A 26,860-nucleotide genomic window follows, 5' to 3' on the forward strand; every position below is an offset into this window, starting at 1 on the left:
GACAGAGGAAACTTTGTTTTCGATACTTGCTATGGATGACTTCACATTAGTTACCATTGTCCTTCAAGCACCTGCTGGTGCCCAACAGCTACCCATGGAATGGCTAAAAATTAAGATTTGTGGATCATGGATGAGGTACAAACCACTGTAAGTTGGCCTGTGGGTGGCGCTAATGTCTCACTGAATGAATGAATAATGAGTTCATGAAATGAGAACCACAGAAACAGTTAACTCTGTTATTTCCTCTGTACCTAAATCTGTAATGATAAATGCTATTAATTTGGTTATTTTAATGAAATAAAAACCTAAAATATTATGATTTAACTCTACGGAGGCAGCATTTGGTAACACATTTAAACAACAAAGCACTAAGAAAAAAAAACTTAATGTAAGACAACAGGTTTCTTCGCTCTCTCTCTCTCTCTCTCTCTCTCTCTCTCTCTCTCTCTCTCTCTCTCTCTCTCTCTCTCTCTCTCTCTCTCTCTCTCTCTCTCTACTACACTGTCAAAAATAAAGGTACAATGCTGTCTCTGGGGCAGTACCCTTACCCATACAAATATGTATCTTTGAACTGCCAATATGTACCTTTGAAGTACAAATATGCACTCTTTGAATACAAAGGTGTACCTTTTTGAAAGGGTACTGTCCCAGTGACAACTTGTGTACCTTTATTTCAGAGAGTGTAATTTAAAAATCTCAAACGTGCTCATGAAAGTCTTGCTTAACCTGCTGTGCCTGCCAAGACAAAAGACTGACATCTACAAGGAGTGTCAAGTAAGTTCAATAAGTTAACACCACTTCTGATTGCTACAACAGCTTTATTTACTTTACATTAATTGCAGGTTTTTACATTCATTTTCTTATGTTCATACAAGACTTTATACTTATTTACCTATCTAACTGCTGTGGGTAGGAGGAGGGAGGGTTATTAGGTTTCTCAGCCAAAACAAAGGCACGCGTTTCTTTAATACGCACTCTCCGTACGACGAATACAGGTGAGTGATTCAACGTGCTCCTGCTGTGGTCTGCAATTTTATGAAACGATTAAGTCATAATTAAAAGTGTATTCTGTATTTTTAGTTTTATTTAGGGCAAACAAATCATTAAAAACTTACTACCCTTTTAATTATGCACATGTTTGTCATTTAATCTGTCTATAAAAAAAGTAGTCAAAATGGTAGTGTTATCAGTCTGAATAATAAGTTTTATGAACTTGCATAATAAAGCTGACCCAATTAGACCATAAACATATTAGACACTGGTCATTTGTGAGCAACTACCCCTAGTAGTGAATCATTGGATTTTCGAAACGTTTCAAACAGTGGCCTTGTCCCAAATGGCCCACTCCGGACTTATGGACCTCCTCAGAGTCCACACTTTGATGACATCATGTGGTGCAGACCTTAGGGACCCTGACGCGAGTCTAAGAGGGCGCTCCAGAGTCGCATTTTGGGACAGACTCGAGAGTCATGCCGGAAATAGGAAGAGAAGTTGCCCATCAGTGTGAACTCCTCCCTTCCATCATCTGATTGGTCTAATTCCTCTTTAGCAAGGACTTCTGGGTTGGTAAAGTGCACAAAGCCTGCTGTAGTGCGTGCTTCGCCGAAGACCGCATCAAGGGTGCAAAGGGGGTGCTGATGAGCACAGTTCGGAGCTTAAAAATTACAGATGGGACACCCTACAGACTCGTAGACTAAGCGAGCACGTGCAATTTAAGGCCACAAGACCAAAAGTCCACATGAAGTGCGCCATTTGGGACTGGGCCATTTATGACATAAAGAAGCCTAGTTTGCTAAAATCACATGACTTGGCCAGTTGGATACACGCTCCCAACCACAATTCAAAACAAAAGATTCATAAATGTTCTCATAAAGCTGTGTTTTAAAAGTGACCACGCGTGCAAGGTTTCGTCTTTTTATAGGTGGGTGACGGCAAACACTAAAATATATTTGGGTTTCACAAAGACCTTAAACTGATATCAAAACTTATCATTTATTACAAGACGCACTGGAATTCTTTATTCTGATATGTGACATTCCAATGTTTGTTACAGGAAACAAACCACCTGAAAACCTGCCGGAAACTAATGCTCAGGTGTGCCTCATACATCTTGAAAAGTGAAGCCGCTGGCTCTTTGATTAATACCGCGGCTCTGCCTTTGGCTCCACGGACGATTCCTTCTGCACATGCCCTGGTTCCAAACTGCCGTTTTTACGTAACATAGCAGCGTCCATGGTCGGACATTTTTGGCTTCAATTTATTACAGTGGAAGGAAGCGATGTCGGGACGTCCATTGTTTTTTACAGTCTATGATACAGCTTTATCTGGGTACTTTGAGTTATCTTGACCGAGATCGATGCAGTTAAAAAATAAATTTTATTAAATTATTTATTAAATTAAGATGTTATTTACAAATGAGCAGACTTAATGCCTGTTTGTCTTGTTTAAACTTTAAACTTGTTTAAATTCATCTAATGCTATGTAAATACCAAACACGAAGCATCGCATTCCTTGCTCTAGATTAATCACAGTATACATTGTGTTATGCAAATGTTTCGCTTGAGTTGAATATTTTCAACTTGCGCGAAGACGTATTTGAGGCCATAAGCGCATTTTTGCAGCAATCGCACCGCCAATTCGCGCCATTCGCATCGCTCTATTTCACGTCTATTCACATCTTTGCATTGATTTGTGTGTAATCTACTCCCACAAATCGTAGAATTCGCCTTTGGTGTGTGTGCCCCATTAAAGTCGCTATAACATTTTTTTCTTGTGGAAGGTTTGGCATTTTTTACTAATTTAATACACTCTGGGGATTTCTTTAGTAAAAAACAACCGGATGGCTGTACGTCTTCCCTTAGTTAACATGCTTAGTTTGTTACTTCAATACGTTAGTTATCGTATAGCCTTAGTATAGAAAAATGCACTAAGTATGGGGGAGATGTGGAGATGGTGCTACAATCGGTGGACCTGTTGCGTTTCTGAAGAGAAGAGGTACGCAATCGCTGTAAACAATGAAATTAATCGCATCCTGTTAGAGCAGAAGAATCGAGAACGCAGAGAGATCAAAGTGCTTTTATTAGGTGAGATTATTTAACCTAATAGAAACTTCTACTTTTTACATTTTATGTATAACCGTGGGTTCACACCAGCCGCATTTGAGGCGTCAAAATCGCATCGCATCTTAGTTTGCCGCTTGAACATTTTGAGTTTACTTGCTTCATTCGCACGTGAAATTCTAGTCATCAAGACATTTACGCGGACATTCGCGTCATGGGAGGGCCTTCCATAGGCTTCTGCCACTCTGCTCGCTTCCTGTTATCACGTCACTACAAGAGCTAGCTCCTGATTGGTTAACATGGTGATTTTTTCTGCCAAATTAAAATTTTTCAACTCGCATTTTCCACGACAACGCTCAATTTGCGCGTCTTCACATTGACTTAACATTGAAATCACTCGCGCTTGACGCCTCTACCACGGCTGATGTGAATGCAGCATTATAACATTGTGCAGAGGAGATCTTGACTGACCTTTTTGGTTTAATTTAGGCACTGGAGATAGTGGGAAGACGACTTTTATTAAACAAATGAGGATAATTCACGGAAATGGTTTTTCGGAGGAAGAAAGACGTGTTTTTGCTAAACTGGTCCACCAGAATATCTTTACAGCTATGACGGCATTGACAGGGGCTATGACCACACTGAAGATTCCTTATGCCAACCCACAAAATGAGGTGAAGTTGGAATTATATCTGGTCAATGGATGTGTAAAACAATTTACAGGAGTGGCTCAAATAGCTGCTGTTTTTATGAATAATCTCATCTCAATATTCATGGAAATCAATAGTCACACCATAAGCTAGCTGTTTATTAAGCTATTACAAATTATATTAGGCCAACTTTTCCTTTTTTTAAGGTTCTTGGTTCACTTATGACCCCCTTATGATCTCCTGTTACGACCCTCACCTGAGCATTACTGTCTCTTTGTTCTCCTGCTGATAAGATTATCCAGCTTTTAAAAACCTGGGAATATCTGTGGCAGTTTTGCTTTCAGAATTTTACAAACCAACCTAAATTGTTCCTTTTCATATTTTAAGGTGTACGGCCAACAGTTTCAGGAAGTAGAAATAAATGGCATGACAGTTTTGAAAACAACCTATTTTGAAGAAGTTCGTCGACTTTGGAGTGACACGGGTATCAAATTGTGTTACGGTCGCCGTAAAGAGTACCAGCTACTAGACTCAACAGAATAGTAAGTATGCTTAAGATGTGAAGGATATTGTACAGTAAATCAGTCAATATTGAGAATAGTAAAAGTGGCTGATTGGTTATATTACATGTAGCTTATAATAACACGCAGCTATGATATCATTACTGAGCTATTGTCACAGTCACTTTACAGAATCTGGTTGAGTTGCTTTAGTAATGTGTTAAGTCAGGCTCATTAATCAAAGTCTAGCCATAGGCAGACAGTTAGAAACATCCACAAAAATAGAGACCTCCACAAAAATAGTCTGTGCTTATGGAAAGACTGGTGAGTTTTCACATCTCCTTTACTATGGTAAAGTTAGTAAAAGAATAAAAACTTAAAACTCATGGTATTGGATAAGCTATCTGTGACATGAATTGATGTGTTTAAGGTGCTTATGCTTATGTTTTTAGCTTTATGAAAAATTTAGACCGTATCGCATCTGCAGACTACATCCCCACAGACCAGGATGTGCTCAGAGTCCGGTTCCCCACCAAATCCATCAATGAATATTCTTTTAATTTGAAGAATATCACCCTCAGGTACAGTTTAACACACAAGAAACGGCTGTATTGTCCAGACAAGGGTCACAACATGTTGATATCTCTATCGTTAAGATAAAATTTATCATGATTAATTACTGATGTATATTTCAGTCATATGATCCACATGAAACAGGAACTGTCATCTGCCATTTGACTTTAGCATCTGATGTATCCTGTTTGTCTTATCACTGTTTTTTCTAAGGATTGTGGATGTCGGAGGTCAGAAGTCAGAAAGGAGAAAATGGATCCATTGCTTTGAATATATGACATCACTTATATTTTTAGCTTCTCTCAGCGACTATGACCAAGTGCTGGAGGAGAATAACAAAGAGGTGAATCTTATCGTAACCTTAATCTACAGTATCTGTATCTTTTTTTTTGCAATATTTAAAAAAAAGTTCATATGGTACTAAGTAAGTTTTTAAAATGAAAATATTGTCTGTCTACAGAACCGCATAAAGAAGAGCTTATCGCTGTTTCACACTATCATTCACTCGCCATGGTTCGCCAAGGCCTCCATCATCCTTTTCCTGAACAAGAAGGACATCTTTGAGGAAAAGATCCAGATATCAGACTTACAAACATATTTCCCTGATTTTCAAGGTATGGACAAAAGGGTTTCAGGTGGCCCAAACATTTTGCCTCCTGTTTCCTACGTAGGATATTATAGGATGGGAATATTAGGCTTTCTAAGAAACAGAGTTGACACAGCAGGTCTTGAGAAATGACCAAAAAAAGATTTTGCTTTAGAATAGGTAGTTTCTCAATTAACAAGCCTAAATTCATGTAAATTATTTAGGCAGTAGGTTGTTATCGCAGATGTTTTTAAAATAAATATTTATATTTCATTTTGCGTAATATTAAACTCTACCTGTCAAAATGATTTGCACCATCCGGGTTAACGTGTGTTATTAGTTTCAGGCAGTTGTTTTCTTGGAATAACAAACCTTAACCCCATTCACAGCACTTGGATCCCAGAAAATATCCATAAAATTGGCAGAGAGGTTCTGGGATCGCTCCCGTAAAGGGGACCTAGTAACATTGCCATAACATTTACAGAAAGCGTTTTGTGTCAACCAAGACAGAAACAATGCTGTAACGGTGCATTCACACGGGGCGTTAACGATTGACGGAAGGCTTGTCTGAAGCGTGGTCAACTGCCAATAACAGTGGCCACAACCTATGCTCCGGTCTTCCATAAATGTAATTGGCTGGCTCTGCCTAGGTTATTTGCATATGGCGGTCTGATTGGCTGACGCACACGTTGGCTCTTGAAAAGTTACAAAGTTTTCAACTTCTGCCGCGAGCAACGGCACTGACGCGGTGCCAACGGATCCACAATTCAGTTCGGCAATGTATGACGTTACCCATTAAAAGTGAATGGGAAGCATTAACGCTTACGCCCCCTGTTAATGCACCGTAATGGCGTGCCATAGTGAGGCTTGTCATTGCAACAAGAAGTTATGGTTCAGCCCTTTAAAACTGGGGTTTTAAATGCACATTAACATTCCCAACGAGAAATGTCTGCAAACTGGACTGAAGCAGAGATCAGGGAGCTCGTAAAAAAAGCTGAGATCATTCACGAGCATGACAAAACAGCACATCTCGCGTTCCTTTATGATCTTATCATAAACAAAAATGCAAACGCGTGGTTTCTCGAGAGAGAAATCATGACTTCAGACTCTGCGGAGAAAAACCTTCCAAATGCAGGACTTTAAACTCGTCACGTGTCTTTATGGGATCTTTACTGCATGTGTTTGAATGCACTCGCAGATTCCAGAAAATCATTTGTAGTAGGGCTGCACGATTACAGGAAAAATGATGATCACGATTGTTTTGCTCAAACTTTTGAGCACGATTAAAAATTACGATCATTCTTTTAGTGATGAACTTCTATTTACTTCTGTATTTTTATCACATTTTATAGCCATGTATATAATATTATATACATATATTATATACATTTTATAAGCCTATATTATAAAATATTTTATTGTTTTGTAATATCCACAGCTCCCAATCTCGTATATCTTTAAAAAAAATTTTAAATCATTCCGCAAAATTCTGCATAGATTTTGCAAAAGAAATGCGCAGAAATAACAAAAAAAAATAACTCCTTACACAGATTACTTACAGCTGTACTACTACTGCAGCAATTAAAGCAGTTCAGTTTTAACTGTCAAAATTATAAAATATATTTTATTTCTTACATTTTAGAGCCTTTTTTGTTTGTTAAATTAAGGTTTTTGATAATGACCAAGCGGTTAGCAGCCGACAGCTAACGTCATTTTGACGACTTGTTTGATCAGTTGAGCCTCTCAAATCGTCTCGGTTACATATGTAACCCTCGTTCCCTGAAGGAAGGGAACAGAGACGTCACGTCGTGACCGACGAATTGGGAACCGCTCCACGGTGGCAAATCTACTTCGAAAAGCTATTAAAAAGGCCAATGAAATTGGCATGCAGATTATTTGCACCTGCCGCGCTATAATGAGAGGCAGGTGCAGTAATCAAATCAGCTTTTTTCGCTGAGAAGCCGGCAAAATAAAGGGGCCGGCCGACTCAGCAGTGGAACAGCAACTGTGGCGACGGGACGTGACGTCTCCGTTCCCTTCCTTCAGGGAACGAGGGTTACATATGTAACCGAGACGTTCCCTTTCAGTCGGTCACTACGACGTCACGTCGTGACCGACGAATTGGGAATCCCTACCAAAGCGCCACTGGAGCTGACCCTTCCAGTGCCTGCGTAAAACCTTCCGTCTTCACTTTACGAGAGGCGGAACCTGGGCTTACAGCAGAAGGCCGGTCACTACTTGTTCCTAAACCCACGATAGTGAACTAGGCAAACTGGGAAGCGAATCCAGCCTGGGCGGAACTAGGAGACGCTGCGGAGCCAACCCAGAGGAGATTGTACGAATGGGTGGCGAAAAATAGCCCGTAGGTCTATGACGTGACTCTCATAACTATATTTATACTAGAGAGAGAGCAGAGCGGGCTCTGCAAGGGAAAACGTGGTAGATTAGCTCCACGGAATACGCGCATAGGACACCTCACGGGGGCGCTATACGGGGGCCTAGCCAAACACAGGTTTTCAGGAATACAGCTAATGAGAGGCTGACAGCCGATGCTCCGCAACATCGACTGAAAAGGCGATGGAGGAAAGGCAAAACCTTATTTTGTGACGTTTTGACCTTATGGCCTTCCATATTGGCGCAGTCGTTCAGCACCAAAACGGAGGCTGCAAGCCGACACAGGAGCCGACTCTGAGTGTTTCTACCGGTTTGAGGAGAGAACACGAGAGGATACCGGCTCAATACGAACACTGTAAAATCTGGTGAACGTGTTAGGTGTCGCCCAGCCAGCCGCTCTACAAATGTCTGCTAGCGAGGAACCACGAGCAAATGCCCAAGATGATGCCACACTTCTAGTAGAGTGGGCTCTCAAATTAAAGGGGCAAGGGGCACCCTGCTTTTCATACGCGAGGGCGATAGTGTCTACAATCCAATGAGACATCCTCTGCTTAGTGACAGCCTTCCCTTTCTGCTGACCACCGTAACAGACAAAGAGCTGCTCTGAGGTTCTAAAGCTTTGAGTTCGGTCCACATATACACGCAAAGCGTGCACAGGGCATAACAAAGCCATGGCTGGGTCTGCTTCCTCCTGGGGCAGGGCTTGTAAGTTCACCACTTGATCCTTAAAAGGAGTGGTGGGAACTTTGGGCACGTAGCCGGGCCTGGGTCTCAATGTTACATTGATATTATCGGGCCCGAACTGAAGGCACGAATCGTTGACCGAGAATGCATGAAGATCCCCTATCCGTTTAACCGAAGCCAGTGCAAGAAGAGTTAAAGTTTTCATTGTGAGAAATTTGATACTCACAGAATGCAAAGGCTCGAATGGGGCAAGCTGGAGTGCTTTCAGCACCATGGACAAGTCCCACGGAGGAATAGAGGGCGGGCGAGAAGGATTCAGCCTTCGTGCACCTCTTAGGAATTTAATAACAAGATCGTGCTGACCCACAGATCTACCGTTTATCGGTGAGTGGTGCGCGGATATTGCCGCGATATCTACTTTAATGGTAGAAGGTGACAGCCTCTTCTCCAGACGATGCTGAAGATATGAAAGCACGACTCTAATAGAGCATTCTCGGGGGTCCTCTGACTGTGAAGCACACCAAACAACGAACAGGTTCCATTTAAGCTTATAAGCCTGTCTAGTAGACTGCGCTCGCGCCGCAAAAATAGTGTTGGATACCGCTTGCGGTAAATCATTTAGAACCTCCGCGTCCCGTCCAGCGACCACACATGGAGGTTCCACAGATCGGGACGTGGGTGCCATAATGTGCCCCCTTCTTGAGAAAGAAGGTCCTTCTTCAGGGGAATCTTCCAGGGAGGGGCTGTCGCGAGGAGCGCGAGCTCTGGAAACCAATTCCTGGTTGCCCAATACGGCGCGACTAAGAGAATGCGCTCCTCGTCCTCCCTGACTTTGCACAGTGTTTGCGCAATGAGGCTCACTGGGGGGAAGGCGTATTTGCGTAAACCCCGCGGCCAGCTGTGTGCCAGTGCATCCACCCCGAGAGTTCCCTCGTTCAGTGAATAGAACAGGCGACAATGTGTCGTTTCTGGGGAGGCAAACAGATCTACCTGTGCTTTGCCGAAACGTTCCCAAATTAGCTGAACCGTCTGGGGGTGGAGCCGCCATTCGCCGGGACGCGCTGCTCGTGAGAGCGCATCTGCCGCTGTATTGAGCGACCCCGGGATGTGAATGGCACGAAGAGACCTCAGATTCTTCTGACTCCAAAGGAGGAGATGACGGGCGAGATGCGACAGGTGACGAGAGCGCAAACCGCCTTGGCGATTGATATACGCAACAGTCGCAATGTTGTCGGTGCGAATTAATACATCCTTGTCTCGAAGCTCGTTGCTGAAACGAATGAGAGCGAGATGCACAGCCAACAACTCGAGGCAATTTATATGCCAGCGTCTCTGGAATGTCGTCCAGACACCCGAAACTGCATGCCCGTCGTACGTGGCTCCCCACCCCGTGTTGGAGGCATCCGTGTACACAATGGCATGCCTGGAGACCTGTTTTAATGATACCCCTGCTCTGAGGAATGACGGGTCTAACCACGGAGTGAAATGGAGACGGCACGTCGGTGTGATCGTTACGCGGTGCGCGCCGGTGAGCCACGCTCTCCTCGGGATTCGGTCGTGAAGCCAACGCTGAAGCGGTCTCATATGGAGCAGCCCGAGCGGTGTCATGGCCGCTGCTGCCGCCATATGACCCAGGAGCTTCTGAAATTGTTTCAGAGGGACCGCGCTCTTGCCATTGAATGAATTTAGACAAGTCAGAATGGATTGCACACGCGCTTCTGTTAGACGTGCGGTTAAACTGACCGAATCCAGTTCCATACCGAGAAAAGAGATCCTCTGCGTGGGGCAAAGTTTGCTCTTTTCCCAGTTGACCTGAAGACCGAGACGGGCGAGGTGTTTTAACACACGGTCCGTGTGATCGCAAAGCATCTGACGGGACTGGGCTATTATTAACCAATCGTCGAGATACGCTAGAATGCGCACACCGTTCTCTCTCAGGGGTTTTAATGCCCCCTCGACTACTTTCGTGAATACACGGGGAGAGAGAGAAAGCCCGAACGGTAAGACTTTGTACTGATATGCCCGCCCCTCGAACGCGAAGCGGAGAAACGGCCTGTGTCGAGGAAGTATCGAGACATGAAAGTACACGTCCTTCAGATCGATGGCTGCGAACCAATCGTTTGGACGAATGCATTGAAATATGCTCTTGTGCGTCAGCATTTTGAATGGCAATTTGTGAAGCGCTCGATTCAGTAAACGCAGGTCCAAGATCGGTCGCAACCCGCCGCTTTTCTTGGGTACAATGAAATAAGGGCTGTAATACCCAGATTTCATCTCGGCTGGAGGGATCGGTTCGATCGCATCTTTCGCCAAAAGAACAGCGATCTCGGCACGGAGAACATGCGCGTCGGCGTTTTTCACCGTAGTAAACCGAATGCCCGCAAATTTGGGAGGGCGCCGGGCGAATTGAATCGCGTAGCCGAGACGAATCGTGCGTAAAAGCCATCTCGACGGGCTGGGAAGCGCTTCCCACGCCCCCAGATACCGAGCGAGGGGAATTAACGGCACGACCGGAGTACCCGCGGTGAGGGGAGCGGATGTAACGGTTGCTGCGCTCTCTGTGATAACAGCAACGGAGGTGTTGTGAGGTGTGCCACTCACCTTTTTCCCCTGATGGGGGGCAGAGCTGGGGAGATCTCGATGTAGAAGACTCACCCGTCGTGACACACCCGGTGGCGAAAGAGGAGGAGGAGGACATAGGGTTTTGTGCCCGTCCGTAGCTCTCACGCTCCTCTGAAGACCTGGAGAAGGAAGAGGAATTCGCTCTTTTTGTGGTTTTGTGGGTGCCGGCTGAAGAGCCGGCGGAACAGAAAAAAACTGAAACCAAGGATTCCCCACCCGGCCCTCCTCCGGTGGGGGGAGTGGTGCCTTCACCATCTCCCGTAGAGCGATCCCCCCCATCTCCAGGTCGCCCGTCTCAGGGTCGTTTAGCCTTACGTTTTCCACCTCTTTTGGCAGGCTGCTGAGCGGGCGGGGCGGGCTGCTGGCGGCCGGTTCCTCGCTTCCTAGAAGAAGTGCCCCGAGGAGGAACGGGGGCGGCCGCTGCAGGACGCCCTCAGCGAGAGGCAAACTGAGGTGCCGACGTCGAAGGGGCAGATGGACGTTTCCGACGCGGCAGGATCTTCGCAATGGCCTCAGTCTGTTTCTGAGCAGTGGAAACCGCCTGTGCAAAATTTTCCACCCTCTCGCCGAACAGGCCGGCCTGGGACACCGGAGCATCTAGGAGCTTAATACGGTCCTGCTCCCGCATGTCGGCCAGGCACAGCCAGAGATGGCGGTCCTGGACCACCAAAGTGGACATCGCACGTCCGACCGCCCGTGCGGTGACCTTAGTGGCTCTGAGCGCCAAGTCAGTAGCCGCACGGAGCTCTTTAAATGCGGCCGAATCGTGACCACCCTCGTCCAGGTCACGCAGTGCCTTAGCCTGGTGTACCTGAAGTAATGCCATGGCATGGATGGCAGAGGCCGCTTCCCCACAAGCACGGTAGGCACATCCTGTTAGTGCAGAGGAGTACCTACATGCCCGCGAGGGGAGGGTCGGCCGATCTCGCCAATGGGAAGAGGACCCGGCCGGACACAGTTGCATCGCGACGGGACGCTCAACTGGGGGGAGATCGGTGTACCCTCTAGCGGCCCCGCCGTCGAGGGTGGTGAGGGGTGAGGGCTGATACGGCCGCTTCCGGGAGGAAAAAGGATTTTTCCACGACCGTGTCAGTTCCTCATGAACCTCGGGGAAGAAAGGCACCGGTGGCTGGGTCTGCTCTGTTCTAGCAGACCCAAAGTACCAATCATCTAGGCGGGATGGCTCGGGTGGAGATGGTTGACGCCACTCCACTCCGACCGTACCCGCCGCCCAAGCGAGCATGGCCGCCATCTCGGGGTCGAGCGCAGCGCCCCCTAACCGTCCCGAAGGAGGCAGAGGGTCAGACTCAACGTCCGAGAGAGACGGTCCCCCCCCCGATGCTGCGGACGAAACAGAATCCCGTGTGGTGCCAGCGGTCCCCGAGGGCAACGTAGAACACGCGCTCCCGGTTTCCATTGGCACCTCCGGCTGTGGATCAGGGTGCTGAACTTCACTGCCACCGTCGGTGGACTTATTCAGCACCGTGATGCGCAAGTCGTCCTTCGCAAGCATCACGGCCGCCTTCTTAGCGCCGGATGGCTTGGAAGGGGGGCGGCGGTCCCGGAGGTACGCCACCCGACTGCGCAGATCCACCACAGTCATGTTCAGACAAACCTGACATGTACTGTCGCGAAACGCTGCCTCCGCATGCTCAAGCCCCAAGCATGAGAGGCAACGATCGTGGCCGTCACAAGGATTCATGTACAGCCCGCATCCGGACGAAGCACACGGTCGGAATGTCATCCTGAAAAGGACGCCACCCGACGTGTGACACGAGAGAACGGCTGCCTTTACAAAGGCACAAGTTCAAGCTCGTGTTGCTCTTTTAGGGAATTCACTCTTTAGATGTAATGCGTGAGTTGATGAAGCACGCAGGGGAGAGGCAACGACACACTCAAATAAAATCAAAAAATAGAAATTAAAGAGGTGGAACAAATGCGAGTCTCCGCTGAGGTGCTGTCTGTCCTACCAACTTCGACACACACAGAGGTCCCAGAAAGGATTGCTTCTCAAGAGCAGAATGCTGCCGGCTTCGAAGCGAAAAGCTGATTTGATTACTGCACCTGCCTCTCATTATATACCCGCGCGGCTGGGCAGCGCGACAGGTGCAAATAATCTGCATGCCAATTTCATTGGCCTTTTTAATAGCTTCTCGAAGTAGATTTGCCACCGCGGAGTGGTTCCCAATTCGTCGGTCACGACGTGACGTCGTAGTGACCGACTGAAAGGGAACAACACTTCACTTGCCTACAATAAGATCTATATAAAATATATATTTTCAGCATATAACAATGTTAGTTTATACGGAAGAGGATTAGGGCCACTGGTGAAAAAATTATTTGAATTCTGACTTTATTCTCAGAATTCTGACTTTAATCTCAGAATTCTGACTTTAATCTCAGAATTCTGACTTTAATCTCAGAATTCTGACTTTAATCTCAGAATTCTGACTTTAATCTCAGAATTCTGACTTTAATCTCAGAATTCTGACTTTATTCTCAGAATTCTGACTTTAAACTCAGAATTCTGACTTTAATCTCAGAATTTGAATTCTGACTTTATTCTAAGAATTCTGAGTTTAAAGTCAGAATTCTGACTTTTTTCTCAGAATTCTGACTTTAATCTCAGAATTCTGACTTTATTCTCAGAATTCTGACTTTAAACTCAGAATTCTGACTTTAAACTCAGAATTCTGACTTTAATCTCAGAATTCTGACTGTAAACTCAGAATTCTGACTTTAAACTCAGAATTCTGACTTTAAACTCAGAATTCTGACTTTAAACTCAGAATTCTGACTTTAAACTCAAAATTTGAATTCTGACTTTATTCTCAGAATTCTGACTTTATTCTCAGAATTCTGACTTTATTCTCAGAATTCTGAGATTAAAGTCAGAATTCTGAGATTAAAGTCAGAATTCTGAGTTTAAAGTCAGAATTCTGAGTTTAAAGTCAGAATTCTGAGAATAAAGTCAGAATTCAAATATTTTTTTCACCAGTGGCCCTAATCCTCTTCCGTAAGTTTAAATGTTTATTATCAACACTATTTTTTTTTAAAGCGGAGGGAGGCTGCTCTGTTGCTCGCAGTTGCGGCGGGGTGCAGAAAAATAATGAATCAAAACAAAACGAAATAAACATGAAACGAAATAAACATGCAGGTTGCCTTACCTTACACATTCGCTATGCATCAATTAAAATTCAAGTCTTTAACATAGAATATGGTTATTCATGTATCCAACAGTTAAACTAAGAAGAAAGTCTCTCAAACAAGAAAAAAATGACACCGCATTTTTACATGACTACAGAAAGAAGTCTTTTATAGATTATGCGCAGTATTTAAGGTTTTAATTCAGTTCTCCATTTTTCCTGATGCGCTGAAGGTCCTGCTGCTGGCGGTGCATTGTGAATGTGCGTAGTGGACTCGTGCGATAGGTTAAACGTTAAACTTATTGTTTTCTGTGTCGTGGATGGTCGGGGATTTTTTTATGGTTGCGGCTTGAAACTTTTGATATTTCACGTTTGGACGGAACAGGATCACAGTTTCCACAAGACATATCTTACCTGATCAGCATCACTTTCCTCAAATCCGAAATATCCAAACAATGTAGGTAGGCCTATATGACCCTTTTTGGGAATTAAACATACATATTTCTGCACTTTCTTCTTGTTGCTCTGCCTTTATTCTCGTTCAAGGTGAATGACCGTAAATCTTGTGATGCTATCGTATTTCTACCATAAGACTGTGCTTGCAAAAACACTCCGTTTACTCTGACTCCACCCATAACAAACACATTGCTTGATTCTAGACTGTCTGTTTTGTGCTTGGTGTTTACACATTAATCGCGACGATTGTCATTAATTAATCGTGGGGCACGCATATCGTTATCATGATAAAAATACGATTAATCGTGCAGCCCTAATTTGTAGTGTGAAAGAACCAAAAATCAAACGATTCCGGACAAATCCGGGACGCATTTTCCATAATGTCTGTGTGAAAGGGCTCTTGGAATGTTGCGACTGGCCAGTCAGAATCAAAAACATTTTGAGTGCCATGAAATAGGATAATATAACACTACTACAACTAACAAAATAGCTTCGAATCAACACATAAAATTGAACGGGAACTTAATCCTATACATTTCAGAAAATATGAGGGAGAGTAAATATTGACAATTGACCAGAATTTGTCGAAGGAAACTATCCAAGTAAATTATTGTAAATTATTTCTATCCTCAGGCAAACGTTGCGACTCGAAAGAAGCCATGGAGTTCATCTTGGAGACTTATCAACAGAAGGCCATCAATGTCCAGAACAAAGAATGTAAAGACATCTACTCTCACTTCACCTGTGCAACGGACACGGATAACATCCGAAATATTTTTAATGATGTGAAAGAGACTGTACTTATTGCAGCTCTGAACGAGCATGAATTAATCTAAAATGGTTAAAAAAAGCACCAATGAAGCACTGATCCTTTTAGGATGAAGGGCACCAAGTGCAGGTCTTGCTTTGGCCCGAGCACGATAGTAAACAAGTTAGTCCATTCACACTGCACATGCATGTGTGGCAGAAGCAGCACTGAAGCAGCAGTGCCAAGTTTGTTTCGCCGTTGGATCTGTTTTTGAAGCACTGGTCACGCTCAATTAAAGTAATAGTGCCTTGTTTAAGGTGCAGATTGATTGATGCGAAAAAGCAACAATGTTGTTGATATCCATAATAAAAACAGGGAACTGAACAGCAGGGAAATATGAGGAGAACAAGACAGCAAAAGACAACACTGAACTAGACTTTCAAAATAAAAGCATAAGACAGCGGATCATAACACTTTCAGCCTGCATTGCTGAAAGTGTTTGTGAATGTGTATTAAAGCCTAAAAATGTACACTTTTGTCTTGCTGAAAAAATATTTAAATATTTATAAATACATACATTTATTTATGTTTACTGTTTAAATTGATTTAATGTTGAAAGTTTTGTATGGCCAGAATATTTAGTGTGAAACATTTCAAACTGTAGCTGGTCACATATAGTACAGGGGTTTTAGCATATTAAACATGAAAGAAAGTAACATCAAATCACATACAGGACCAAATTAACTAACAATATGCGCCAGCGCAAATGCCTCTTTTGTCATTAAAAAACTACTAGAATTTAATAAAGTTTAATAAAATTTGCAATGAAAAGACATGGACAGTTGTTTTTGCGTCTGACCTTATTTCATTTGCATTTAAAGGAGTTTTCATTCAGGGGCAAAATGTATAAAAGGAAAGTTTTAAATATATTATGCAATGCAATTTACTAAGGTTTTCGCTCGTCAGTTTACTGGTATTTGTTTGCATTTGTTACACCTTAGAAATCATGCCTTAATTCCTACGTTAATTTGCACTGCTCTTGGTAGATTGTGTGGTTGTTATGGAAATGAGATTTCGCAGAAAATTCCACTCCCATCTGCACTTTTTGAAATTGCGCTCTCACGCTTATTTGCCCTATTTAGTTAATCTGGCCTTTAGTGTACAAAGAACGGTAAGAAATTGACAATGCTTTCTCATGGCAATTCGTATGTATTTTATGAGATTGCTAATTCGTATTAATTTGACGACCACATTCATACATTTTTGTAAGATTTGCTTTTGCTCCTGTGACGTTCGGGTCAGTGGTGGAGTTTCGCTATTTTTTATGATAATCGTACTGTATGTTTTTGTATGACTCACTAAGTACAAATTCATACGAATTAGCCAATAGTGCATGATTGCGCAATTACAGTTAGGGGGTGTGCTCACCAAAGCTTTTACACCGGCGGGCGGCGTTATTTTTTTCGTGCTAAAAGCCGGCTCTCTGCAGATTTTCTGAGCTCAGCGCTGAAAACGGAGAGTTAAAAAAATTAAACAGAAGTCTCACAGGAACTAAAGCGCTCAGCTGAAGAAAGCTGTTGTCAGCCTCCGGACGTTTTCCGCCGCATTTAAAAGCTTTGGTGTGCACAACCCCTTAACGGGAAGCATGAATGAAATTATATATTATAACTTTAATTTATAAACAAACAAATAAAGCTCCCTCTATGTTTGTAAAAAGAATCACTACACGATTGTTCTTGTAACCAGCTGGCTATGTTGCTCAGAACTTTTGCATTTTTGTACCACGGATCAGTATATATTTATAAACCATATACTGGATAAACATGTTGTTGTGCTGCAGTGTTATCATTTATTATAAACAAAATCAGAAAAACATGTATCATATTATATCTACCTGATTTGTCTTGGGTTGGTTGAAAACCAGGTGCAGGCTTGCAGCAACACATTTCAGATCACCTGCAGAAGTGAACAGCACAAGATTGAAAAATAGCTACTGTAACTTTGCTGCAGGACAGTATTGAAATAATATCCAGTCCAGACAAGATCTTCATGCAGCATTTACACTGAGTTTTTATTATATATATGACACCTTTGTAAACCTGAGGGAAACTTTATACATCCACTATAAATAACGACATTTACAAGAAAAATAGCTGAGAATAAATAAAATGATTCAGAAAAGTATTTTTCCATTACCGTTTTTGCCTTTTTCCAGAAAGGATGTGCCAATTATAATAAAATCATTATCTATTACGCAGTTTATTTTATTCAAAATATTAGATGGATGTAATATATATCATTAGCTTTTTAATAGCACCATGTTGTGATATCTTGAAACAATACAGCTAGAAAGCAGGTGAGAATGGACAATTTACAACAGGTGACTGTGGAAGATTTTCATTTGGGAATTCAGCTTATGGCAATGTAAAACTATGAAGAAATAATAAAAGTGTTATGATATCTCTTTAGGGTTTTGGCATACTTGGTTCCCATGGCATTTATGTGGAGTATCTGTGACTGTCTTGCTCATTTCAGTCTTGCTAAACCTGTTAAGCCTGCAAAGACAAAAGATTGGCATCCATGATCTTACCAGCATAGTTATTTATGGCGCATGTAAAAACCTAGTGAGCTGCCTACCTAGACTGCATTTTTGTTAGATTTATTGTTCATGCTATGAACTTCGAAATGCTGAATCGGTACACGCAGCCAAGGGGCGTTCACGCGCAGTCTGCACAATCTACCACAGCTTCACGCGTCTTTCGTCAATTTACAACCAAATTTTTAACGCGTTTTTAAACATCCGAGTTATGTTCACGTGCGTGCTTAAGATACCACAAACTGTTGTCTAGGTAGGAAGTACTACTTTCTGAGACACAGCTCCTTTGTGCGCGCTTTCGCTTTTAGTAGAAATAAACCCGAAGTTAGGTAGGAGTTTCCTGATTTAAAGAGCAGTCCGATGCCAGGAAAACGATGTAAAATCATCGGAATATTTTTGGAAACTCTCCCAGAAAGAAGCTGCCTCAGTTTGTCTAAAAATATGTATTGCTTTTCGTAAATTCGCATTAGCGTACTCTCCGTACAGCTGTGAAGATGTATGTAGGTGAGTGATTCAGTTCGTTCATGTTGTAGACTGCATTTTTGTTAAACATCTTTCCTCTATAAACTATAAATAGCTTAATTGTTAGGGGAATCATAGATATCACAAAATACACAATAATTAGTTTGAACCATATTGGTTCAAGTTCATGTTTATTTGTCATGTGCACAGCAGTGACAGTTGTATATTGAAATGCTTGATGTGAGGCTCAGCCATTCTTCAGCAGTATTAAATAAAGTAAATAAAATAAATAACAAAAACCGTAAAATAATGTTTTCCATACAGTATAAACACAAGTATATTAACATTTGTAGTGTGTAAAGTGCAGATGTTTGTAGCTACCCAGGGAATTTGTACATGAATTTATTTATTTGTATGTAAGGGGAAGTAATGTTGTCTTTACGTAAACAATCAAGGAATCATAAAGACAAACATTTTAGTTAATTTAACATTAAAACGTCCAAGTGTAAGGATCTTAAAATTATCAGTATAAAATACCCATAAGCCCTTGCGTCTGAATATTTTGATGTATGCTTGTTGATAAGAAGTCATTGAGGTCTAAGATTTCTTTAGTATTAATGTTGTTTTGCTGTAAATGTACTATCACATTTGGGGATTAGTATTTTAATGTGGACTCTGTTCAATACATTCTTGTATATGCATTTCAAAGATACAGTTTGGTGTTTATTTCAGTGGAAATTCAAGTTCAGTCATCAATAAAGAGCTAATCATGACGGTTTTTAATCCTTTGTGTTATAATATCTTTAAAGAACACCAATTTAAGTGAACTTGAATTTTAATTTGAACACTTACTTAAATGAGTAGGCAACTTTTTTTTAGAGAAGAAGAAGTAATGTTTTCAGTCACCAGTCCTTTATTATACTTGATTAATAAATGTACTTAAATTTCTAAAAAATTGTGTATTTAAAAGTTAGTTTACATGACATAGTTCACATAAAAATGAAATTGCTGTCTGTTTACTCATCCTCAATACTCATACTAATTTCTAAGTCAACTTATTTCATTTTAGGAGAGGCATGGAGCTGTTGCCCCTGTTTCTTGACTGAAGAGGAGAAAAAAATTATCGCTGTTCAAAAAGAAATTAAACACATGCTGGCGGAGCAGAAGAAAAGAGAACTCAGTGAGATCAAAGTGCTATTGTTAGGTAAGATTATTCGGACTATTATAAACTTCAAATGGGGATTAGACAGGGATTTTTCCAGCACTGGGCCTTGGTTATATTAGGACATTTAAGTAGTTTTTACAAACATAACTTTCCTGGTGTGCATCTTTAGACAAAACAACGGCACTGATATATTTAAAATTAAAAATGTGCAAGTTGTTTTCAGTTAAGACAACTTAAACATATTTTAGGGGGGCGTGCACACCAAAGCTTTTACGCCCACGGCCGGCGCATGTTTTCAATTGTTTCCTATGGAAGCGCAGCGTTTGGCAGATTTTTTCCGTGCTAAAAAGCCACCGCTCGGCATTTTTTCCGCGCTTTGCGTCGAGAGTTGAGATTCAACTTTGGGTGAAAAGCTCCGCTCGTCAATGTCGGTTCTCACTCGGCCTTCCAATCACAGTGGAGGAGAGCCGGACAAGCATCACAACAACCAACCGGCTCACAGCTCAAGTATCACAGCTACCAAAGCGGTCTGCTAAAGAAAGCTGGCGCTCAGCTGAAAAAACAGCTGGCATTCCTGAAGGGGTGTCCCGCCCCTAAGGGTGATACTTGTCCCGCCCCTCCTTCACTGTGTTTGGATGGCCGTGTGAGAACTGACATTGACGGGCGGAGCTTTTCACCCAAATTTTTATCTCTTTCAACTCTCAACGCTCAGTGTGGAAAAAAAACGTTAGCTGCTGGCTTATTCGAGAAATGCGAGCTTCTATTGGAAACAATTGAAAACATGTCCCAGCTGCGGGAGTAAAAGCTTTGGTGTACACACCCCCTTAGGGGTTGGGCACACCAAAACTTTTAAACGCGGCTGAAAACGCCTGGAGGATGCCGAATCCCAGCTGTTTTTCAGCTGAGTGCCAGCTTTCTTCAGCTGAGCTCTTTGGTAGCTGTGATACTTCAGCTGTGAGCCGGTTGGTTGCTGTGGTAATGTCCCGCCCCTCCTCTACTGACATTGGACGGCCGTGTGAGAACTGACATTGACGAGCGGAGCTTTTCACCTAAAGTTGAATATTTTTCAACTCTCGGCTCTCAGCACTGAGCGCGGAAAAACCGCTGAGCGCCGGTTTTCAGCGCGGAAGAAAACTGCTAGCTGCTGTTTTTTTTGAAAAACGCAGAGTTTCCATTGGAATCAATTGAAAACATGTGCCGGCCGCGGGCATAAAAGTTTTGGTGTGCACGCCCCCATAGTCTCGGATTAGGCTAATAATAAACACAATAATGGATGTAATCTTTGTAGATATTGCTCTCGGGTTTACAAAGGGAAAAAGATTCTTTAACTTTGTTTAAACATGTTTTAAGTTATGTGATAAAAAGTATATTTTAAAGTATACTTAATCTGTTTTCAATCTGTAACTTTTGTCTCTTTATCGCCATCTCTGTTTGAAACTTACTCAGAGTTATCTTTTTAACTTCAAAGAAAGTCTAACTAACATCAGCTGTGAAATTGTAGCAACAGTTTAAAATATGTTATGTCATTATTTTAAGTTCATTGTAAACGTGTAAGGTAATAAACAGCTTTGAACAGATTTTCTTAAGCACTTGCCCAATAACCGTTATTTGTTTAATTTGAAACAAAATAATTTACGGTATGTAAAAAGTTATGTAATATTTATTTTAATTTAGCCGTTTTACACTGATTTGATGTGGTGATTGTTTGCCTGTCAAATATTTGCTTTTGAAGAAAGAGCCATTAAACTGAGAATTGCTGTGAGTCACCAACAACTTGTTAACGCCTATCTAGTATGTCAAATAAAACAAATAACAGATTTGAAGACAGCAGGGAATATCTTTCGAACATGTAGGAAAAACCAGAGGAATTTTCCACCTTAAGTTTGAAAGTATCCAAACTGACATGCTCTTCTGCACTTTTCTCTTTCACTTTTTGTGTCCTTTGTTTGGGATACACCATTTTACGTTGCATAGCTCTTTTCCATGTTTGTTATGCCACAACCTGATTTAAATTTACAGTTATATTTAGTCAAATAGTGCATGATGTTCTTTCCTTGCACCTTTAATTTAATATTTTCTTACACTTTCAAAAAAAGGGAACAAAAGTTGTACTTTTTTGTCACTGGGATGGTACCTTTTAAAGTACCATTTAGGTACAGATATGTACCTTTGAGATACCAGAATGTACCTTTTAGGTACAAAATTGTACTTTTTGAAAAGGTACCGCCCCACTGACAACTTTTTTCTTGTTTATTTCAGGCACTGGAGAAAGTGGAAAGACGACTTTTATTAAACAAATGAGGATAATTCATGGAAATGGTTTTTCGGAGGAAGAAAGACGTGCTTTTGCTAAACTGGTTTACAGGAATATCTTCACAGTTTCGAAGGCATTGACAGGGGCTATGACTACATTAAAGATTCCTTATGCCAACCCACAAAATGAGGTGAAGTGTGAAATATCTTTCACTGTGATTTCATCCCTTACAATTTTCTAGTTTTAAGCTTTGCCCTGATGTCTGTGTAACACAATTTACAAGAAATGTTCAGTTAACTGCTGTTTTTAATAATCTCATCCTAATATCTTTGCAAATATCTGAAAGAGGTGATGTCATGCAATGTTGCAAAAAACTCACTTTTAATTTATGAAACTTTCAATTAAAGGATAAAGCTAGTGTCAAACTTTCAACATTTTTTAAACCTACTTCAGATGTTCCTTTTTACATCTTTAGGTGTACGGCCAACAATTTCAGGAAGTGGAAATAAATCAGATGACACATTTGAACAAAATGTATGTTGTAGCAATTCGTCGACTTTGGGCTGATGCAGGTATCAAATTGTGTTACAGTCGTCGTAGAGAGTACCAGCTACTGGACTCTACAGAATAGTAAGTATGCTTAAGATGTAAGAGATATTTATATTAGATGACCATTATTGCAAATGATGTAACATTAGTTTTAGTCCCTGATGCTGATTGGTCTGTTGGCTACCTTTACAAGTCGGTAACGGTAATGAAGCAATAATATTGTTAGCAATGTTAAACTAAGTAAAACAGTGGAAAGTTGGAGGTTAGGGTTTACTAAAGTGAAAGTGGCATGTTTGTAAAGTATGGAACGCATACTCTAAACGTGACCTCTGCATTTAACCCATCCCAGTAGTGAACAAGTCATGAACACATACACACACACACACACACACCTGAAGCAGTGGGCAGCTATCACGGCAGCGCCCGGGGAGCACTCGGAGTGACTTGCTCAAGGACATCTCAGTCGCAACCTGCCAGCCGTAAGCTTCGAACTGGCAACTCTTGTGTTACAACTTACAAGCCAGACTCTCTAAACACTAGGCTACAACTGCCCTTTACTAAGCTTCAACTGCCTCTTACCACTACGGCCCCTAATCATATATTATAGAAGGGAACATCATTTTTGAGGACCGTATTGAGATATGAGTGTGCAGATCCAGTTATGGTCCTGAAAGCCATTGTTAGAGACTTAAATTTGATGCAGGCAGTTATCAGCAGCCAGTAGAGTGAGATCAGGAGGGGTGTGACGTAGGCTCTTTTTGGTTTGTTAACCATATGAACCCTTTAAAATTACATTACTTAATGTGCTTGGTGTATGTTTTTATGTTTTTTCAGCTACATGACAAATTTAGACCGTATCGCATCCGAAGACTACATCCCTACGGCCCAGGATGTGCTCAGAGTCCGGTTTCCCACCACAGGCATCTCTGACTATTCCTTTAGTACAGACAAGATGAACCTCAGGTACAGTAAATAACACACTAACAGCTATTGTTTAAACCAGAATTACATTGTCATATATGCAGGAACTGTCACCTTTCATTTACTGCATCTCTTCATCCAACATATCCTATTTGTTTGTGTGTTTTTGCCAAGAGAATAATAGTTTAATGAAAATAAATAAAATGGTAATGGAAAATGGCAAGCCTAAATATTGCGAAACCAAGAATATAGCAACATGAACAAACCACTCAGAGCACATCAGCAACTGAATATCAATGCCATGAGAAAAATAAATACAGAGTAAGAGAGTCATTTGTCCAGCTTCCTTCAGATGAAGAGGGAAAAGACAGGATTGCTATGGCTAAAAGGAAGTATAGGCTCAGTCAATAAGTGTTGGTTGTTTCTGGTTTAAATAAAAACTTCCAAGAATGACTTACTTAATTTTTGTTCTGTTACTATTTTTAAAGGATTGTTGATGTGGGTGGCCAGAAGTCAGAAAGGAAAAAATGGATCCACTGCTTTGAGAATGTGACATCTCTCATATTTTTAGCCTCTCTCAGCGAGTATGACCAAGTGCTGGAGGAGAACGACAAAGAAGTGAGTTAAAATCAACTGGCAAAGAGAAAAGAGTCAATTCAAAATACACATACAGTATATTTTCTTATTATTTAAACACTTTAAATATGGTTTGTTTTCATGCTAAATTGCAATTAACTTTTGCTGTAAACTCTACAGAACCGCATGAAGGAGAGCTTGTCGCTGTTTTACACCATCATCCACTCGAAGTGGTTCGCCAATGCCTCTATTATCCTTTTTCTAAACAAAACGGACATCCTGGAGGAAAAGATTCAGACGTCAGACTTACAAATATACTTCCCAGATTTCAAAGGTATGAACAAAGATTTTTCAGCAATCTTAACACAATCTCATGGCAATTCATACGTATTTTACAAGGTGGCTTATTTGTTAAAAATGATGTTTTTGTATGATTTGCTTTTGCTCCTGTGACATTGGGGTTAGGGTGGGGTGTAATTATTTATTTTAAATAAACATTTTAAAATTCGTGCAATTAACTTTGTACCTATTCATCATAATAAAGTCATAACATATATGTATGAATTAGTGCTTACTAAATTACCTTCACAGCATTGAATTTATAAAATGCTTGTTGTCTGCAGAGACAGAGAAGATAACAGAAATAGGGTTGTATAACATAATAAATGATCTAAAAAACTAAATTTGTCATTAAAAGTTATTATCTAAATTAATTATTAAATATTTTATTAACAATAAATTAAAACACTGTACACCTTACACTGTAAAAAAATTCAGTAGAAATTACAATGTTGTTGCAGCTGGGTTGCCGGTAATTTACCGTAGATTTTAATTTATGTTATTTACTGGCAAGAGTTTGTTCAAAGTTAAATAAATTTTAAATATTAACAAGTCTTTATCTTTACAGAATAAAACTATACAATAACAGCCTCATGCAAAGCATTCTGGTAACCAGAAATCATCATCAACCTTTTTCTGTTTTTTTGCTTCAGATTTTGTTTCCCAGAATGTTTTGCTTGATGCTGTTTTTTTTAGTTTTACTCTGTAAAGACAAAGACTTGTAAATGTTAAATGTTCATTTAACTTTGAACAAAATGTTGTCAGTAAATAACATAAATTTAAATCTACGGTAAATTACCGGCAACCCAGCTGCAATTTCTACGGATTTTTTTTACAGTGTACATTAAGAAAATCATTATAAATATAAATAAATGGAATTATGACATTGTGCTGCTCTAGTGTTGACTAAAAGGAAAAATAAAAATATCTTGCCTCTTTCTTTCTTTCTTTACCTGGGTTCAACGTTTCGAAGCTCTTAAAAGCACATCCTTTATCCATCATAGGAGTACTATATGACTTCAGGATTTTGTTCCCCAACGAGAATTTTGTATGTTGGTGCTTTTGTTTAATAAAAAAAAAAACTATATGACTTCAGGAGGTTAATAAATGTCTTGCAAACAATAAAAACATAAAAGCTCTTGCATTCCAAGCTTATGCTAACCCCTCTCCTTCTCTATGCTTTGATGCCACCATCAGGGAAACGTCGAGACTCCAAAGAAGCCATGGAGTTCATCTTAAAGATTTATGAACAGAAGGCCACCAATGTTGAGAACAAAGACTGTAAAGACATCTACTCTCACTTCACCTGTGCTACGGACACCGATAACATCCGGAAGGTTTTTAATGCTGTGAAAAAGACAGTATTTGTTAACGTGCTGAAGACATATGCAGTACTCTAAACTGGCCCAAAATTCACCAATGAAGCCCTGAACCTTTCACCGATCTTGCTTTTTTTCTGGTTTTATAGTCAATTTAATTCATTGACCTACATAGAATTCGCAAAGGATGCTGGTTATTGTTTATCCTTGTCCAGTGTCAATGCAACCCTTGCTTACTTTATTTCAAGTGTGGCAATAAGTCAAAAGTATACTATTTTGGACAAATGGACACTGCACTAGTTCAGAGATGGATAAAGCTCTAGGAGTTAAGTTATTATTTGCATTGCCTTTATTATCGTATTAATGTTGTTGTTTATCTGATTTTTTCACATTTTAATATGTGGTCAAGAAATTAACTTTCTTTACAGTCAGAGGGGAAAAATTTGTATATTTTTTAATAGAAACCTATGAATCAACACATCTCTACATTCCATAATAAACTAGACGGACGCTAAATCATCTTCATGATTTTATTATACCATTAATTCATATGTTAAACATATTTTAAATAGGAGTTGTTTTCATGGCTGTCTATCTAACACAGATTCTAATAAATCAAGAAGTAGATGGTCATGTAGCTTAAATACAATCTTAAGAATTTCTGGGAACCTTACACACATAACACACATTTAGTAGCTTAATACACACATAGCCGAATATTATCCATTCACTGCTAATACAGCAAGGTCTTGTTATAACCAAGCAGTCAGCTTACTTCAACCAACAACATCTCATGATCATCTAATCCATAAGACACAGAATACATTTTCTATGGTAAATAATTGAATGACCAAATGGAAAATAGACAGTTGTACACATTTTAAAACAATTCACAAAGCATTCAGTCATTTAAAGCAATCCAATAATTCCAAAGCATTTAATGAATCTTTATTGAATTACACGTGCAACAGTTGAGCCCTTCTGCAAGTTTGGAATTTGTATTTGGAAGGAGCATTAATTCTAGTAACACATACAGCATACAAAACAGATATACTGTATCTTATTTACTGGTAACAATAACATTACAGATTGTTCATAACTGTATATTGATATTGAAAGTGATGATGTCATTGGTAATTTCAAGAATGCATGTTTTAACTAGGCGAAATGTAATTAAAAATATAAAGATTAACACTCGTCAATAGAATTTCAACTCGTGTAAATTGTTGATATGAAAAATTCATATCCTTACAGTGAATCA

At 40.8% G+C, this 26,860-nt stretch overlaps 2 protein-coding genes across 4 annotated transcripts; both read left to right on the forward strand.

Moving 5' to 3' along the window:
• Positions 1–745: 745 nt before the first annotated feature.
• LOC135729325 (guanine nucleotide-binding protein G(q) subunit alpha-like) lies at positions 746–16,183 on the forward strand. Of its 3 annotated transcripts, none has more exons than XM_065246902.1 (8): positions 746–774; positions 2,054–3,083; positions 3,549–3,733; positions 4,097–4,251; positions 4,662–4,790; positions 4,996–5,125; positions 5,243–5,396; positions 15,304–16,183. In XM_065246902.1, the coding sequence occupies exons 2-8, from the start codon at positions 2,933–2,935 to the stop codon at positions 15,504–15,506; spliced, it is 1,107 nt and encodes a 368-aa protein (XP_065102974.1). In that variant the 5' UTR covers positions 746–774; positions 2,054–2,932; the 3' UTR covers positions 15,507–16,183. The 3 variants fall into 3 exon arrangements, with proteins under 3 accessions (XP_065102974.1, XP_065102965.1, XP_065102956.1); XM_065246893.1 differs by lacking the exon at positions 746–774 and adding an exon at positions 785–1,921; XM_065246884.1 differs by lacking the exon at positions 746–774 and adding an exon at positions 785–995.
• A 1,907-nt stretch (positions 16,184–18,090) lies between these two features.
• LOC135729351 (guanine nucleotide-binding protein subunit alpha-15-like) lies at positions 18,091–25,871 on the forward strand. Its single transcript, XM_065246953.1, has 8 exons — positions 18,091–18,518; positions 19,546–19,680; positions 21,901–22,085; positions 22,371–22,525; positions 23,279–23,407; positions 23,854–23,983; positions 24,122–24,275; positions 25,478–25,871. Exons 1-8 carry the CDS (start codon positions 18,509–18,511, stop codon positions 25,678–25,680), a joined length of 1,101 nt encoding a protein of 366 aa, XP_065103025.1. The 5' UTR covers positions 18,091–18,508; the 3' UTR covers positions 25,681–25,871.
• The last annotated feature ends 989 nt before the right edge of the window (positions 25,872–26,860 follow it).

The sequence above is a fragment of the Paramisgurnus dabryanus genome, chromosome 24 (genome assembly GCF_030506205.2).
Source record: "Paramisgurnus dabryanus chromosome 24, PD_genome_1.1, whole genome shotgun sequence".
In the NCBI taxonomy this organism is placed as follows: domain Eukaryota; kingdom Metazoa; phylum Chordata; class Actinopteri; order Cypriniformes; family Cobitidae; genus Paramisgurnus; species Paramisgurnus dabryanus.

Coding starts and splice junctions, on each gene's coding strand:
- LOC135729351 (XM_065246953.1), top strand. Junction 23,984..24,121: donor TGGAGGAGAACGACAAAGAA/GTGAGTTAAAAT, acceptor TAAACTCTACAG/AACCGCATGAAGGAGAGCTT. Junction 24,276..25,477: donor ATACTTCCCAGATTTCAAAG/GTATGAACAAAG, acceptor TGCCACCATCAG/GGAAACGTCGAGACTCCAAA.
- LOC135729325 (XM_065246902.1), top strand. CDS start 2,933: ATGGGGGAGATGTGGAGATGGTGCTACAATCGGTGGACCTGTTGCGTT. Junction 4,791..4,995: donor TTGAAGAATATCACCCTCAG/GTACAGTTTAAC, acceptor GTTTTTTCTAAG/GATTGTGGATGTCGGAGGTC. Junction 5,397..15,303: donor ATATTTCCCTGATTTTCAAG/GTATGGACAAAA, acceptor TTCTATCCTCAG/GCAAACGTTGCGACTCGAAA.